General features: G+C 39.5%; 1 protein-coding gene across 1 annotated transcript in view; it reads right to left on the bottom strand.

Moving 5' to 3' along the window:
- LOC128692865 (uncharacterized) overlaps nucleotides 1–15,088 on the bottom strand; it is a 194,851-nt gene extending 179,763 nt beyond the window's left edge. The window contains exon 1 of the mRNA XM_070091949.1: nucleotides 12,607–15,088. Within this exon, the coding sequence (XP_069948050.1) occupies nucleotides 12,607–13,516 (910 nt within the window). The 5' untranslated portion in view covers nucleotides 13,517–15,088. The remainder of the gene's footprint in view (nucleotides 1–12,606) is intronic.
- Between the last annotated feature and the right edge of the window lie 1,532 nt (nucleotides 15,089–16,620).

Genomic DNA, 16,620 nt, shown 5'->3' with positions numbered 1-16,620 from the left:
TCTCCACTGCCTCCAGCCTTCTCCTCGCTGCAACATTCATCACCCACGCTTCACACCCATATAAGAGCGTTGGTAAAACTATACTCTCATACATTCCCCTCTTTGCCTCCAAGGACAAAGTTCTTTGTCTCCACAGACTCCTAAGTGCACCACTCACTCTTTTTCCCTCATCAATTCTATGATTCACCTCATCTTTCATAGACCCATCCGCTGACACGTCCACTCCCAAATATCTGAATACGTTCACCTCCTCCATACTCTCTCCCTCCAATCTGATATTCAATCTTTCATCACCTAATCTTTTTGTTATCCTCATAACCTTACTCTTTCCTGTATTCACCTTTAATTTTCTTCTTTTGCACACCCTACCAAATTCATCCACCAATCTCTGCAACTTCTCTTCAGAATCTCCCAAGAGCACAGTGTCATCAGCAAAGAGCAGCTGTGACAACTCCCACTTTGTGTGTGATTCTTTATCTTTTAACTCCACGCCTCTTGCCAAGACCCTCGCATTTACTTCTCTTACAACCCCATCTATAAATATATTAAACAACCACGGTGACATCACACATCCTTGTCTAAGGCCTACTTTTACTGGGAAAAAATTTTCCTCTTTCCTACATACTCTAACTTGAGCCTCACTATCCTCGTAAAAACTCTTCACTGCTTTCAGTAACCTACCTCCTACACCATACACTTGCAACATCTGCCACATTGCCCCCCTATCCACCCTGTCATACGCCTTTTCCAAATCCATAAATGCCACAAAGACCTCTTTATATATATATATATATATATATATATATATATATATATATATATATATATATATATATATATATATATATATTATATCAAAACTATTCTATGATAAACAATTATTTTAACGCTAGCTATGACAAACAGTTTTATTATCACGAACTACTATAAGCAATTATAATAACACCATCTACGAAAAACAACTATATTCACACAAGCTACAACAAACAATTATATTAACACCAGCTACGACAAACAATTACATTAACACTAGCTGCTACAGACAATTACATTAATGCCAACAACGATACATATCATGAGCTCTTAGTTCCTCTTCTTAAGTAATGAGTAATAAGGATAATAGTCAATAAAAGACGGTACTCCTTTGGGACATTCCTCATGTTGCCTCTTCCGTCTTTGCTGTTTGTCATTTCTTCTTATTATTTTCCCTCCTCCTCCTCCTCCTCTTCATTCATCTCATTCGTGTATCACTTATTCAGTCTCGCGTTTGCTCTTTCTATTTACTACTCCTCATCCTCAACCTCCTTCTTCCATTTGACCTCCTTTTCCATCTTTTCCTTACCTTCTTGCTCTCTCTCCTCCTTCATCATTTCCCTGACTTCTTATTCCCTCTTCTCCTCCTTTTCTTCTTTGTCTTTCTGTTCCCTCTCCTCCTCCATTTTTCCTTGTCATTCTGTTCCCTTGTCTCCTCCTCCATCTTATCCTTGTCTTTCTGCTCCCTATTCTCCTTCATCTTTTCCTTGACTTCCTGTTCCCTCTCCTCCTCAATCTTTTCCTTTATCTTCCTGTTCTTTCTCCTCCTCCTCTCCTAGTCTTCCTGTTCCTTCTCCTTCTCCATCTTCTCCTTGTCCTCCAGTAGCTCCTCCATCACCGCCACCTTCACACAGTCGTCTCTTCACGTTATTTTTCCTGTGAAAGTTGAAGGTCTGAGCTGGAGTCTGCTGATACTGCTGATGCTGGTGATGCTGCTGATGCTGCTGATACTGCTGATGCTGGTGATGCTGCTGATACTGCTGATGCTGCTGATGCTGCTGATGCTACTTTCCCCAAGTTTGCCTGCTACTGCTGCTGTTGCTGCTGCTGGTGATGCTACCTCTCCCAGGTTTGCCTTCTGCTGCTGCGGTTACTTCTGATGTTGATGCTGTCGATGCTGCTCTCCTCTCAAGTTTCCTTACCTCTGCTGCTGATGCTGCTGTTTCAAACGTTTGCCTGCGGTTGCCACCGCTGACGCTACTTTTCTTGTTAGTGTTTCTTAGCAAGAACAACAAAAGGAGCAATAACAGTTTTTTAATAACAAACAAAACAAAACTTAAACAACTAAAGGAATATTGTTTGTTTAACCTACCTAAAGTGTATAATAAAAAATTTCTTGTTCGAAATCATTGGCCCAATTATAAAAGTTTTCCAAGTAAAACCAATATAACACTGATAAAACAGTTTATTGAAAACTCTGTATTTATTCTCAGTTACAAACATTTTGCTTCAAAGTTTGCAATGGAGATGGGAAATCCACTACCAACAGTTTTGTGCAATCGTTTGGTGGAATGTTGCAAACTAGGCTAATATATTGCAGAAAATTGATCTCATAAACACTAATTATATTTAATGTCTATGATATATTTATGTTGATGTTAGGTTCTCCGTAATAAACCTCAATAATCTAGCCAACTGTATTAAATTTATCGTAAAGTAGAAATATATATATATATATATATATATATATATATATATATATATATATATATATATATATATATATATATATATATTTATATATATATATATATATATATATATATATATATTTTTATATATATATATATATATATATATATATATATATATATATATATATATATATATATATATATATATATATATATATATATATATATATATATATGTCGTGCCGAATAGGCAGAACTTGCGATCTTGTCTTAAATAGCAACGCTCATCTTGCCATATAGGACAAGTGAAAATTTGTATATGCAATAATTTCGCCAAAATCATTCTCAACCTAACGAAAAAATATATTTCACTGTGTTTGTTTAGTATTAAATTATTGTAAACAAATCTAAAATATATTTAGTTGGGTTAGGCTAAAATAAATTGTTCTTGTTATAATAAGGTTAGGTAAGTTTTCTAAGATTCTTTTGATGCAAAATTATAAATTTTTACATTAACATTAATGAAATAAATATATCTTTAAACGTATAAGAGAAAATTTTAGAAAGGACTTAATTTTAAACGAGTTCTTGCTAATTGACCAGTTTTACATATTCGGCACGACATATATATATATATATATATATATATATATATATATATATATATATATATATATATATATATATATATATATATATATATATATATATATATATATATAGGCCTACGCTCTCCTGCACCCCTCTCCTCCCTCTCCACCCCTCTCAACCCCTCTCCGCCCCCCTACTTGTCATACTCCGAAGTTGAAGGGGGTGGAGCTGCTAGCTACAGGGAGACCAAGAAGACCCGCAAATATGAAGACCTTGCCCCTTGCTATAACTTCATTCCAGTAGGGTCGGAGACCCTAGGAGCATGGGGCAAGTGTGCTTTAAAGTTCCTCAATGAGCTGGGTGAAAAACTCATCACAGAAACCAAGGATGGCAGGGCGGCCAGCTTCCTCTTTCAGAGACTCAGTGTTGCCATCCAGAGGGGAAATGCCTGCAGCATTCTGGGCACGCGGCCCACCGCCGGGGAGCTGGACGAAGTATTCGAGATATAGCTCTGAGATGTTATCTATGTTGTTCTACTCCCTATTGTATTTTGTTGGGTGAGTTATTCTTGTAGGATTTGGTGGTCCTGTGGGTTGGTGCATCATGTGGTTTTTCGCTCACCATGAGGCGGTCGAAAACAACATGAGTTCGAATCCTTGGCTAGTCGCAGTGTTGTTATTGATCAATACCACTCGCTCGTGGTTACAATAATATATATATATATATATATATATATATATATATATATATATATATATATATATATATATATATATATATATATATATATATATATATATGTGTGTGTGTGTGTGTGTGTGTGTGTGTGTGTGTGTGTGTGTGTGTGTGTGTGTGTGTGTGTGTGTGTGTGTGTGTGTGTGTGTGTGTGTGTGTGTGCGTGTGTGTGTGTGTGTGTGTGTGTGTGTGTGTGTGTGTGTGTGTGTGTGTGTGTATGTAAACAGAGCCTTGTGATAAAAAGAGGGAGTCACACCGCTAGTACACACATACACGCAACAAGCAGCAGTAATGCATTGTGTCAATATCAGTATTTTGAGGCAGCGTTGCGAGGCTTAGCGAGGGGAAGGGATTAAAAAAAATATTTATATACACATTTTTTTTGGTAATATCACAAAATTTTTCGTCCATTTTTAGGGCTATACAAAGGAAGTATTAGAGCCGTGTTCCATATATATGGATATATTCTGGAATATTTTTTTTATCTATTTCTCTCTATACTATCAGGAATTTCCAAGAATAATTCATATTTTTTTTTTTCAGAAAATGTGCCTCTTACATCATCCCACACTTTCCCACGCTCAGCAACATTTTATAACGTTCACGTTTGGTGTCCCACGATCGCCCATGTTTTCACTGTTACGTATACTTTCTCACGATCACCCATATATTCCCACAGTCCCCTTTACTTTACCACCATCACCACCACCCTTATTTCCTCACAGCTGCGTGTACTCTCCCATGATTACCCAGATTTTTCCTCGGTTACTAATATTTTCCCACAGTTACCAATATTTTCCCACATTTACCAATATTTTCTCACAGTTACCAATATTTTCCCACATTTACCAATATTTTCTCACAGTTACTAATATTTTCTCACAGTTACCAATATTTTCCCACATTTACCAATATTTTCTCACAGTTACTAATATTTTCCCACAGTTACCAATATTTTCCCACAGTTACCAATATTTTCCCACATTTACCAATATTTTCTCACAGTTACTAATATTTTCTCACAGTTACCAATATTTTTCCCACAGTTACCAATATTTTCCCCACAGTTACCAGTATTTTCCCACGTTTCCCAATGTCGTTTATATATTTCTGTTGTGATCAACATTTTCCCCAAACTCGCTCAGATTTTCCCACAACCACATACATTTACCTAAAATCACGTTTATTATTCCATTGCCAATTATTTTCCTCAGAATATTTTTAATAACGACGAAGAACACTTTGAAAATTTATGGTAAATGAGTGATGATTAGTGTGCAAGTGACAGATGCGAGATGTTGGAGGCTGGAGCATCTGTCGTCATCTCCCAGAATGTATTATGTAAGCGGATACATGACACTTTGGCATAATTAAAATTCTATTAGTTTTATGATAACGTGCGTCTGAACGTATCATAATAACAATAAAATAGTATATTAATACTAAAAAGTATCTTTCGTAATCTCCCAGTAATGTGAAATTAATAAATGGAAAAAATTGCTATTGAGAAACAGGAAGAATCTGGAAACACAAGGAAAACAAACAATGGATTTTTTATAAATTTCTTCTGACGTGTTTTATATAATTTAAAAAATTATTAAATTCTATGAGAGAAATATTACTACAGATCTATCTGCTTCTTTACCATTTTTAATAATTATTTGTTTATCAATTTTTCTTCAGAATTTTGAAAACAAAGAAAAACAAAATTCTGTGAATCAGACACATGTTACATAACTTCCTCATAATATAACTTCCTCATAATATAACTTCCTCATAATATAACTTCCTCATAATAACCATATATCCAGAGGAAAATATTGATGCATAATGTTGCTAGTAATTATGTCACATGAGTGTGAGTGCTTTCACGTATCTGAATAAATTAAATAATGTTGAAATTAATGAATCTCATACACCAGCATTTGGCTATGCAAATCATGATACGATGTCCCTTTTAATTAACAGGGTAAAAATAACGGATCAAGTCTGAGAGTAACAGGCCTCAGCACTCAGGAAGTCTGACAATGATCAGTCATTGGCCTGTTATTGACACCCAGTAAGTCTGACAAAGATCAGTCATTGGCCTGTTATTGACACCCAGTAAGTCTGACAAAGATCAGTCATTGGCCTGTTATTGACACCCAGTAAGTCTGACAAAGATCAGTCATTGGCCTGTTATTGACACCCAGTAAGTCTGACAAAGATTTAACTTCAGCAATCACGGAGAACCTAGAAGAGTGGTAACACTAGGGTGTGTACCCAGTACTGGAGTGTGTACCCAGTACTGGAGTGTGTACCCAGTACTGAGATTGTGTGCCCAGTACGGACGTTGTGTGCCAGGTATTTGGGTGTGTGCCCAGTACGGAGGTTGTGTGCCAAGTATTTGGGTGTGTACCCTGTACAGGGCTGTTTACCCAGTACTAGGGTGAGTACACTGTACACGATTTGTGTACCCAGTACTGGGGCGTGTGCCCTGTACCAGGGCTGTGTACCCATTACTGGGGTGTGTGCCCTGAATCAGGGTTGTGTACATAGTAGTGGAGTGTGTGCCCTGTACCGGAGCAGTGTATCCAGTCCAGGGGTTGTGTACCCAGTACTGGAGTGTGTGCCCTGTACCAGAGTTGTGTGCACTGTACTGGAGTGTGTGCCCTGTACCAGAGTTGTGTGCACTGTACTGGAGTGTGTGCCCTGTACCAGAGTTGTGTGCACTGTACTGGAGTGTGTGCCCTGTACCAGAGTTGTGTGCACTGTACTGGAGTGTGTGCCCTGTACCAGAGTTGTGTGCACTGTACTAGAGTGTGTGCCCTGTACCAGAGTTGTGCACTGTACTGGAGTGTGTGCACTGTACCAGAGTTGTGTGCACTGTACTCGAGTGTGTGCACTGTACCAGAGTTGTGTGCACTGTACTGGAGTGTGTGCACTGTACCAGAGTTGTGTGCACTGTACTGGAGTGTGTGCCCTGTACCAGAGTTGTGTGCACTGTACTGGAGTGTGTGCCCTGTACCAGAGTTGTGTGCACTGTACTGGAGAGTGTGCACTGTACCAGAGCTGTGTGCACTGTACTGGAGTGTGTGCCCTGTACCAGAGTTGTGTGCACTGTACTGGAGTGTGTGCACTGTACCAGAGTTGTGTGCACTGTACTGGAGTGTGTGCACTGTACCAGAGTTGTGTGCACTGTACTGGAGTGTGTGCCCTGTACCAGAGTTGTGTGCACTGTACTGGAGTGTGTGCCCTGCACCAGAGTTGTGTGCACTGTACTGGAGTGTGTGCCCTGTACCAGAGTTGTGTGCACTGTACTAGAGTGTGTGCCCTGTACCAGAGTTGTGTGCACTGTACTGGAGTGTGTGCCCTGTACCAGAGTTGTGTGCACTGTACTGGAGTGTGTGCCCTGTACCAGAGTTGTGTGCACTGTACTAGAATGTGTGCCCTGTACCAGAGTTGTGTGCACTGTACTAGAGTGTGTGCCCTGTACCAGAGTTGTGTGCACTGTACTAGAGTGTGTGCCCTGTACCAGAGTTGTGTGCACTGTACTAGAGTGTGTGCCCTGTACCAGAGTTGTGTGCACTGTACTAGAGTGTGTGCCCTGTACCAGAGTTGTGTGCACTGTACTAGAGTGTGTGCCCTGTAACAGAGTTGTGTGCACTGTACTGGAGTGTGTGCCCTGTACCAGAGTTGTGTGCACTGTACTGGAGTGTGTGCACTGTACCAGAGTTGTGTGCACTGTACTAGAGTGTGTGCCCTGTACCAGAGTTGTGTGCACTGTACTGGAGTGTGTGCCCTGTACCAGAGTTGTGTGCACTGTACTGGAGTGTGTGCCCTGTACCAGAGTTGTGTGCACTGTACTGGAGTGTGTGCCCTGTACCAGAGTTGTGTGCACTGTACTAGAATGTGTGCCCTGTACCAGAGTTGTGTGCACTGTACTGGAGTGTGTGCCCTGTACCAGAGTTGTGTGCACTGTACTAGAGTGTGTGCCCTGTACCAGAGTTGTGTGCACTGTACTAGAGTGTGTGCCATGTACCAGAGTTGTGTGCACTGTACTGGAGTGTGTGCCCTGTACCAGAGTTGTGTGCACTGTACTGGAGTGTGTGCCCTGTACCAGAGTTGTGTGCACTGTACTGGAGTGTGTGCCCTGTACCAGAGTTGTGTGCACTGTACCAGAGTTTTGTGCACTGTATTGGAGTGTGTGCCCTGTACCAGAGTTGTGTGCACTGTACCAGAGTTGTGTGCACTGTACCAGAGTTGTGTGCACTGTACCAGAGTTGTGTGCACTGTACCAGAGTTTTGTGCACTGTACTGGAGTGTGTGCCCTGTACCAGAGTTGTGTGCACTGTACCAGAGTTGTGTGCACTGTACCAGAGTTGTGTGCACTGTACCAGAGTTGTGTGCACTGTACCAGAGTTTTGTGCACTGTATTGGAGTGTGTGCCCTGTACCAGAGTTGTGTGCACTGTACCAGAGTTGTGTGCACTGTACCAGAGTTGTGTGCACTGTACCAGAGTTGTGGGCACTGTACCAGAGTTTTGTGCACTGTACTGGAGTGTGTGCACTGTACCGTTATTGTGAAATCTCAGTTATATATATTAACATAGAAAAGCAAAAAATTGTTACAGTTACATTTTTCATGTATTACAGGGAATCGAAGCAGAGGGAAAAATTTACGTGCATGCCGTTCTACCGACTATGCTAATGGTATATATATATTTTTTTTTTGCTACTGTTCTTTGTGATATTAATTACGACAAAAATGATTTGGTGATGCAGTAAGTAATTTTTATTAATCAAGGAGAGTGTAGGTGAGAGCTCTTTTAAAATGTTTAGATGGAACTGTAAACTAAGTGTGGTAACTCTAACTCTCAGGTAATTGTATTTCTAGATGTATATATATACATATATATATATGTATATATATATATATATATATATATATATATATATATATATATATATATATATATATATATATATATATATATATATATGTATATATATATATATATATATATATATATATATATATATATATATATATATATATATATATATATATATGTATATATATATGTATATAAATATATATGTATATATATATGTATATATATATATATATATATGTATATGTATATATATATATATGTATATATATATATGTATATGTATATATGCAAAACAACCACTCTGAAAGAATAGAGAAATTCCAGGCGCTTTCGTGACTACTCACATAGTTCCTTGATAATGTGAGTAGTCACGAAAGCGCTTGGAATTTCTCTATTCTTTCAGAGTGGTTGTTTTGCATATTTTGAAATCACCTGTTTACTGTGATCTTATTGCACATATGTATATATATATATATATATATATATATATATATATATATATATATATATATATATATATATATATATATATATATATATTTATTTATTTATTTGTATAAATGACGCCCTGTATCTCTTCGCAACTAACTCTGCCAATACTAACTTCTTCAGTTGAGCACTTCGACAACCTAACACTCAGTGAATATGAGATCTATCTTTAGGAAGGTACTGAATCAGTCACTGGAAGATTACCAATAGGATCAGGCAACTGTTCCACTGCGATTGGGAGGTACAGGGTTGCGCAAGGCAGCGCAGGTAGCATTACCTTCGTTTGTCTCGTGTGTGGCTTCCTGTGAACTAGTAGGGGAGATTGTTCCCGAACGCTTGAGAGATGCTGTAGGAGCTCAAGACCCAAGTTCCTCGAAGCAACCACGTAGTGGGACAGCCGTGCAGACTCTTTAAGTAGACCAGCGCCTCCCACAGAAAATAAACAGTCCCACTGGGACAAACTGATCGTGGAAAAAGTCGCCAACACAATGCACAACAACGCATCAGGAAAGTGGAGATCACGTCTCCTAACGTTTAGGGCACCACATTCAGGAGATTTCATTGTAGCTCCTCCTAATTCCAGATCAAAAAATACATGGGACTGGCTCCATGCTATAACTTCGGAAACCCTTGGAGCGTGGGGAAAGTGTGCCCTAAAATTTCTATGAGTTAGGTGAAGACCTCATAAGAGAAACCAAAGACTCCAGAGCGGCCAGCTTCCTCTTTCAGAGACTCAGTGTTACGACCCAGAGAGGAAGTGCCTGTAGCATTCTGGGCACAAGGCCTACCGCAGGAGAGCTGGACGAAGCACTTGAGATGTAGGCCCTGAGATGCCATTTATGTTGTTCTCCTTCCTCCACCCCCTATGTTCCCTCGTCTTTCCTCAGGATCTGATATCCCGATGGAAAGATGTGTGTGTGTGTGTGTGTGTGAGTACTCACTTAATTGTACTCACCTAATTGTGGTTGCAGGGGTCGAGACTCAGCTCCTGGCCCCGCCTCTTCACTGATCGCTGCTAGGTCCTCTCCCTCTCTGCTTCTTGAGCTTTGTCATACCTCTTCTTAAAACTATGTATGGTTCCTGCCTCCACTACTTCACTTGCTAGGCTATTCCACTTCCTGACGACTCTATGACTGAAGAAATACTTCCTAACGTCCCTGTGACTCGTCTGAGTTTTCAGCTTCCAATTGTGACCCCTTGTTTCTGTGTCCCCTCTCTGGAGCATCCTGTCTCTGTCTACCTTGTCTATTCCTCGCAGTATCTTGTATGTCGTTATCATGTCTCCCCGACCCTTTTGTCCTCCAGTGTCGTCAGTCCGATTTCCCTTAACCTTTCCTCGTACGAAATTCCCCTGAGCTCTGGAACTAGCCTTGTTGCAAACCTTTGTACTTTCTCTAACTTCTTGACGTGCTTGACCAGGTGTGGGTTCCAGACTGGTGCTGCATACTCCAGTAAAGGCCTAACATACACAGTGTACAGTGTCTTGAACGATTCCTTATTAAGGTATTGGAACGCTATTCTCAGGTTTACCAGGCGCCCGTATGTGTGTGTGTGTGTGTGTGTGTGTACTCACCTATTTCAGGTTGCAGGGGTCGAGTCTTAGCTCCTGGCCCCGCCACTTCACTGGTTGCTACTGGGTCCTCTCTCTCCCTGCTCCATGAGCTTTATCAAACCTCGTCTTAAAACTATGTATGGTTTCCGCCTCCACTACGTCACTTTCTAGGCTATTCCACTGCCTGACAACTCTATGACTGAAGAAATACTTCCTAACATCTCTTTGACTTATCTGAGTCTTCAACTTCCAATTGTGACCTCTTCTTTCTGTGTCCCCTCCCTGGAACATCCTGTCTTTGTCTACCTTGTCTATTCCGCGCAGTATTTTATATGTCGTTATCATGTCTCCCCTGACCCTCCTGTCCTCCAGTGTCGTCAGGCCGATTTCCCTCAACCTTTCTTCATAGGACATTTCCCTTAGCTCTGGAACTAACCTTGTCGCAAACCTTTGCACTTTCTCTAATTTCTTGACGTGCTTGATCAAGAGAGGGTTCCAAACAGGTGCTGCATATTCCAGTATGGGCCTGACGTACATGGTGTACTGTGTCTTGAACGATACCTTGCTAAGGTATCGGAACGCTCTTCTCAGGTTTGCCAGGCGCCCATATGCTGCAGCAGTTATCTGGTTGATGTGTGCTTCCGGAGACATGCTCGGTGTTATATTCACCCCAAGATTTTTCTCCTTGAGCGAGGTTTGCAGTCTTTGGCCACCTAGCCTATACTCCGTCTGCGGTCTTCTGTGCCCTTTCCCTATCTTCATGACTTCGCATTTGGCGGGGTTAAATTCGAGAAGCCAGTTGCTGGACCAGGTGTCCAGTCTGTCCAGGTCTCTTTGAAGTCCTGCCTGATCCTTATCTGATTTAATTCTCCTCATTAACTTCACATCATCTGCAAACAGGGACACTTCTGAGTCTAACCCTTCCATCATGTCGTTCACATATACCAAAAATAGCACTGGTCCTAGGACCGACCCCTGTGGGACCCCGCTCGTCACAGGTGCCCACTGTGATACATCATTACGTACCATGACTCGCTGTTGCCTCCCTGTCAGGTATTCTCTGATCCATTGTAGTGCCCTTCCTGTTATATGCGCCTGATCCTTTAGCTTCTGCACTAATCTCTTGTGAGGAACTGTGTGTGTGTGTGTGTGTGTGTGTGTGTGTGTGTGTGTGTGTGTGTGTGTGTGTGGGTGTGTGTGTGTGTGTGTGTGTGTGTATGTGTGTGTGTGCGTGTGTGTGTGTGTGTGTGTGTTTGTGTGTGTGCGTGTGTGTGTGTGTGTATGTGTGTGTGTGTGTGTGTGTGTGTGTGTGTGTGTGTGCGTGTGTGTGTGTGTGTGTGTGTGTGTGTGTGTGTGTGTGTGTGTGTGTGTGTGTGTGTGTGTGTGTGTGTGTGCGTGTGTGTGGTATGTGTGTGTGTGTGTGTGTGTGTGTGTGTGTGTGTGTGTGTGTGTGTGTGTGCGTGTGTGTGGTATGTGTGTGTGTGTGTGTGTGTGTATTCGCATGAACAGAAGAGCAAATAGTGTTTTTCACGTCTTTCAAAAGAAGAAAATTCATGGGGGAGCTCAAAACCCACGCAGCGCCTAGGGGAACGTAAGGTATTCAGGTTTGGTCCAAGGAAGAAGAGCACAGGTCCAATTTCTTATATCAAGAGCCCCACACCAGCATCAAGGAACCTCCCTTGAGGGAACGTCTTTCAAAAGATTCATGTTTATAGCACTTCGCATATATAAAACTTTACGCACACACAACTTTATGTATACAACACTTCAGGTACACATTACCTCATGTACACAGGATTTTACACACACAGTAGTTCACTTACACACCACAGCTGCTAATGGCGTTGGCTGTTGAAGATTTTTAACTTTAAAAAAGACTGGAAAGGACAGTGACTCTAGTTTCATAGTTTACTTACCGGTGTCTGCCAGTACGACAGTGGGCAGTAGGAGCAGAGGCAGTACCCACAGTGCCCACGATGGCCCCGTGTCCCTACATCTGCCCCACGGGGTCACTGAGTGACTTTCGGAAGTAGATTGAGAGGGGCTGTGGACTGTCCTAAGCTGCCCACCACACAGACGATGTCTGGTGGGCTGGTAGTCTGAGTGGGGTGTAGAACGCTGCTCACCACTCTGCTGGCTGCTGGTAGGTCGCTGGAGTGAGCTGTGGTCTATGTGAGTGGTCTGGTGTGGAGCTCTCCATGAATGATCGTGGTCTGAGTGAGTGGTCTGGCTGGAGGCTCTACAGAGCCGGTTTTCTCTAGTCTCGCTACACGAGTCCCGAAGAAGTAGCAAACTCTCTGGATTTTGCTCCTGCACTACCTTCAGGTCTCCATATTTCTCAGACTCAGGATTTCCACAATAACACTGAACAATTTCTTTCCTGGCGTTGACTCTCCAGCGACTCTCAGTCACGGGTGTGGGGAAGATGTCCTGGCTCTGATTTAGCGTCGCTTGGTGCTGTTGTGTTCCTTTCCTAGCAGCTGCAGTGTTTTCCTTAGTCACCAATGAACAGTAATACAAGGCCCAATCTCGGGAACTTTTCATTGTATCTTCAGAGTAGCTTGGCAAGGTTTCATTTACGCGAGGAACGATGACGTCTGGATGAGATACACAGTCTCCGATGACTGTCAATACGTCATTCTCATTCCCTGAGTCCATTCTAACTTCAGTCGGCACGGAGAGGCCCAAGTTTTCTCCGTGACTCGCCAAGTTAGTAAACGGGAAACTCAAGTTAGGGTCATTTATACCCACGTCTCGACACGCTCCTCCATCGTGGTAAGAAAGTTTTGAACTTGCTGGGCTCTCAGACGCACGGGAAAGGTGCATCAAGTTTGACGTGTACGTACAGAGTTCTTCATCACGTACCTCCCGTTTCAGGTCTTTCTCCTGTGGGCCAACTTTCCTCTCTTCTGAAACCCTCTCGTATCCTCCCGGGTTTGCGGTCTCCAGTCATAGCAGAGTTGTGATCAGAATTCGCATCGTCGACACGCGAAGCAAGGGAGGATTTAGCATCTTCCTTCCATTTCAAACCTTGCTCATTTGAGGCAACTCTCTGCCTTGCCAAAGTCGAGACAAGTCCTGAGTTTCCCACTTCCGTCACAGCCAACTTGTGTTCAGAATTCGGTTCTCTGCTGCACAACTTCATCGAAGTCTTCAACCTTTCAAAAATTGACGCTCCTGCCTCAGTAAACGTACATATTAACAGCCGATCATTATGCCTTTTCATACGATTCACTCTTTATTAATTCGTCCTGTTTCTAGTGTATAATTAGCACTTTTCCTGTTCTATAATTCATTCGCACTGTTGCTGGTTCATTAATCACCCTGTTGCTGGTCTAGAATTTGCACTGTGGCTGGTCTCTTAATTGCACTATTGCTGTTCGATAATTTGCACTGTTGCTGGTCCATAAATCATACTGTTGCTGTTCTATAATTTGCACAATGGCTGTTCCATAATTAGCACCGTTGCAGATGTATAATTTACACTATTGCTTATAAATTATTTGCTCTCTTGCTAAACATATTCGATCTGTTGCCGCACTATAACTAACGCTATTGTCGAACTATAATTCTCACTCTTGTGGATAAATAATATGTTCTGTTGGTGGACTATAATTTTCACTGCTGCTTGTTATTAATTATTAATGTTGCTCGCCTATAATTTGAAGTATTAATCTTCATTAATTCACACTGTTGCTAGTTAATAATATTCACTGCTCTTGAATTATAATTTGCACTGATTATGGATTATTACTTTCCTCTCTCTCCATGTCAGAAATTGTCATCTGTGAGTCGTAGAAGATATCACAGCCTCTTAACATACGTATTTTTTTTTATTACACGTGCAATTGTAAAAAAAGGTAGTAATTAACTAAAAATTCAAACCATTTAGTAATTTCACTATGACGAAATTCTCATTTTAGATTTCATTCATCTGGTATATTTATACAACGCGAAGACTAAGATTGGGTTTTCAACAGTCCTTAAAAACCATATTTATTCACAGTGACTGTTTAGGTATAAAAGAAATTATGTTTTAGCATTAAAAACAGAATTCGAGAATATAGATGCATTTAAAATTAAAACGGCAAAACTAACACTTTTAGTAACATTCGTAATGGCGTCAAAATTCTGTCAAAATTTTGGTGCCTATTGTCACAAAAATATAACAGTAATATTGTATCGTATAAAAAACAATGTGTGTTTAGTTTATTGATGACAGACCAGTGATTTTTTTTATATATATTTAGAAAAACCTGCGTTTAATTATATTCAACCCGATTTTTTTGGGGCTATTTTTTATAATATGAACGTAGTAAGTTCCATAATTAATGGGACAGAGAGTACAGACTTTGAACAATTATCTCTTATTTTATCGCTCTATTTACTTAGTTTATATGAAAGAAGTCTGTTATCATAATCAGCATTATTATTATTAGTATATTATTATTATTACTATTATTATATTTTTATTGTTATGATTATTATTATTATGATAATTATTATTATTATTATTATATTTTTATTTTTATTATTATTATTTTAATATTTATTTTAATATTATTATTATTATTATTATTAATATTATTATTATTATTATTATTATTATTATTATTATTATTATTATTATTATTATTATTATTATATTTTTATTTTTATTATTTTAATTATTATTATAATTATTATTATTATTATTATTATTATTATTATTATTATTATTATTATTATATTTTTATTTTTATTATTATTATTTTAATTATTATTATCATTATTATTATTATTATTATTATTATTATTATTATTATTATTATTATTATTATTATTATTATTATTATTATTATATTTTTATTATTATTATTTTAATTATTATTATTATTATTGTTATTATTATTAATGTCAAGTAAAGCTTTGTCAAGTTAATAAAACTCTGTTTAGAGCGATAATTAAGCAGAGCTCTAGAACAGTCATATAGAGCTTCTTGAAGAGTTCCGTCGCTGTGAAAATAATTCCAACTCTTTTGTAATATTTATCAAAACATGTACCGAAATAAATGTTTATTAATCATGATATTTTCCTCACTGTAAAGTATCTTTTCACATGATTTTTGTAATTTGTTACAGGGTTTATTATCTTTCCCTACGGTTTAGTATCCATATGGTTTATTATCTTTCTCTTTACACTAGAATTAGCATTTTTTTCCCCACATATTTTAATATCTTTTGTTGTGGTTTAGTTCCACAAAGTTTAGCATCTCTTTTTTTCACATATAGTTTAACATCTTTCCACTAGATTACTGTCTTTCTACACATTAGAATTTTATATATTTTTAGTATTTTTAGGCAGTCTTTCCACGTGCAGTTACGCTTTCTAGCTTTCCACAAAGCTATTATCTTTCCACAAGGATATTATCTAGTCACATGGAAGCTAGTTAGTTAGTTAGTTAAAGATTAGCCGGTATTCTCCCGGCCCGGGCCTTTTCCAAGTGGTGGCCCGGCCTTGGCTCCCTCTTTAGGGAGTGTCTGAGACCTAAGTCTCCCATGGGAGGAGGCACAAGTACCTCCTCATCTTTGGGACCAACTGTCCCCAGGCCTAGCCACAAGCTAGGCCTCTCTAGTCTGCCATCCCCGCCCCAAGGGGGCAAATGGGAATGACAGTCTTATGAGCTAAAGGCTCGGGCTCAGGCGCCTACCTTACCCTAGAAGGGTTAGGCATGGTGTCGATGCATGGAAGCTAACTTTCCTCAAGGTCACTAACATTCCACGAGGTAACTTTCTTTTCATAATATATATATATATATATATATATATATATATATATATATATATATGAGAAAGCAGCATCCAGATTCCACTAAATATATTTTCCTCCTCCTGAAAGACTTTCTTCTCTGTAGTATTTATTTCTCTGTCTTCCCACTTTCTTCCAGATCC

This window comes from Cherax quadricarinatus, chromosome 38 (genome assembly GCF_038502225.1).
Source record: "Cherax quadricarinatus isolate ZL_2023a chromosome 38, ASM3850222v1, whole genome shotgun sequence".
In the NCBI taxonomy this organism is placed as follows: Eukaryota; Metazoa; Arthropoda; class Malacostraca; order Decapoda; family Parastacidae; genus Cherax; species Cherax quadricarinatus.
Note: the sequence above shows the minus strand (reverse complement) of the source record. Positions and strands in the feature narration are given on the sequence as shown.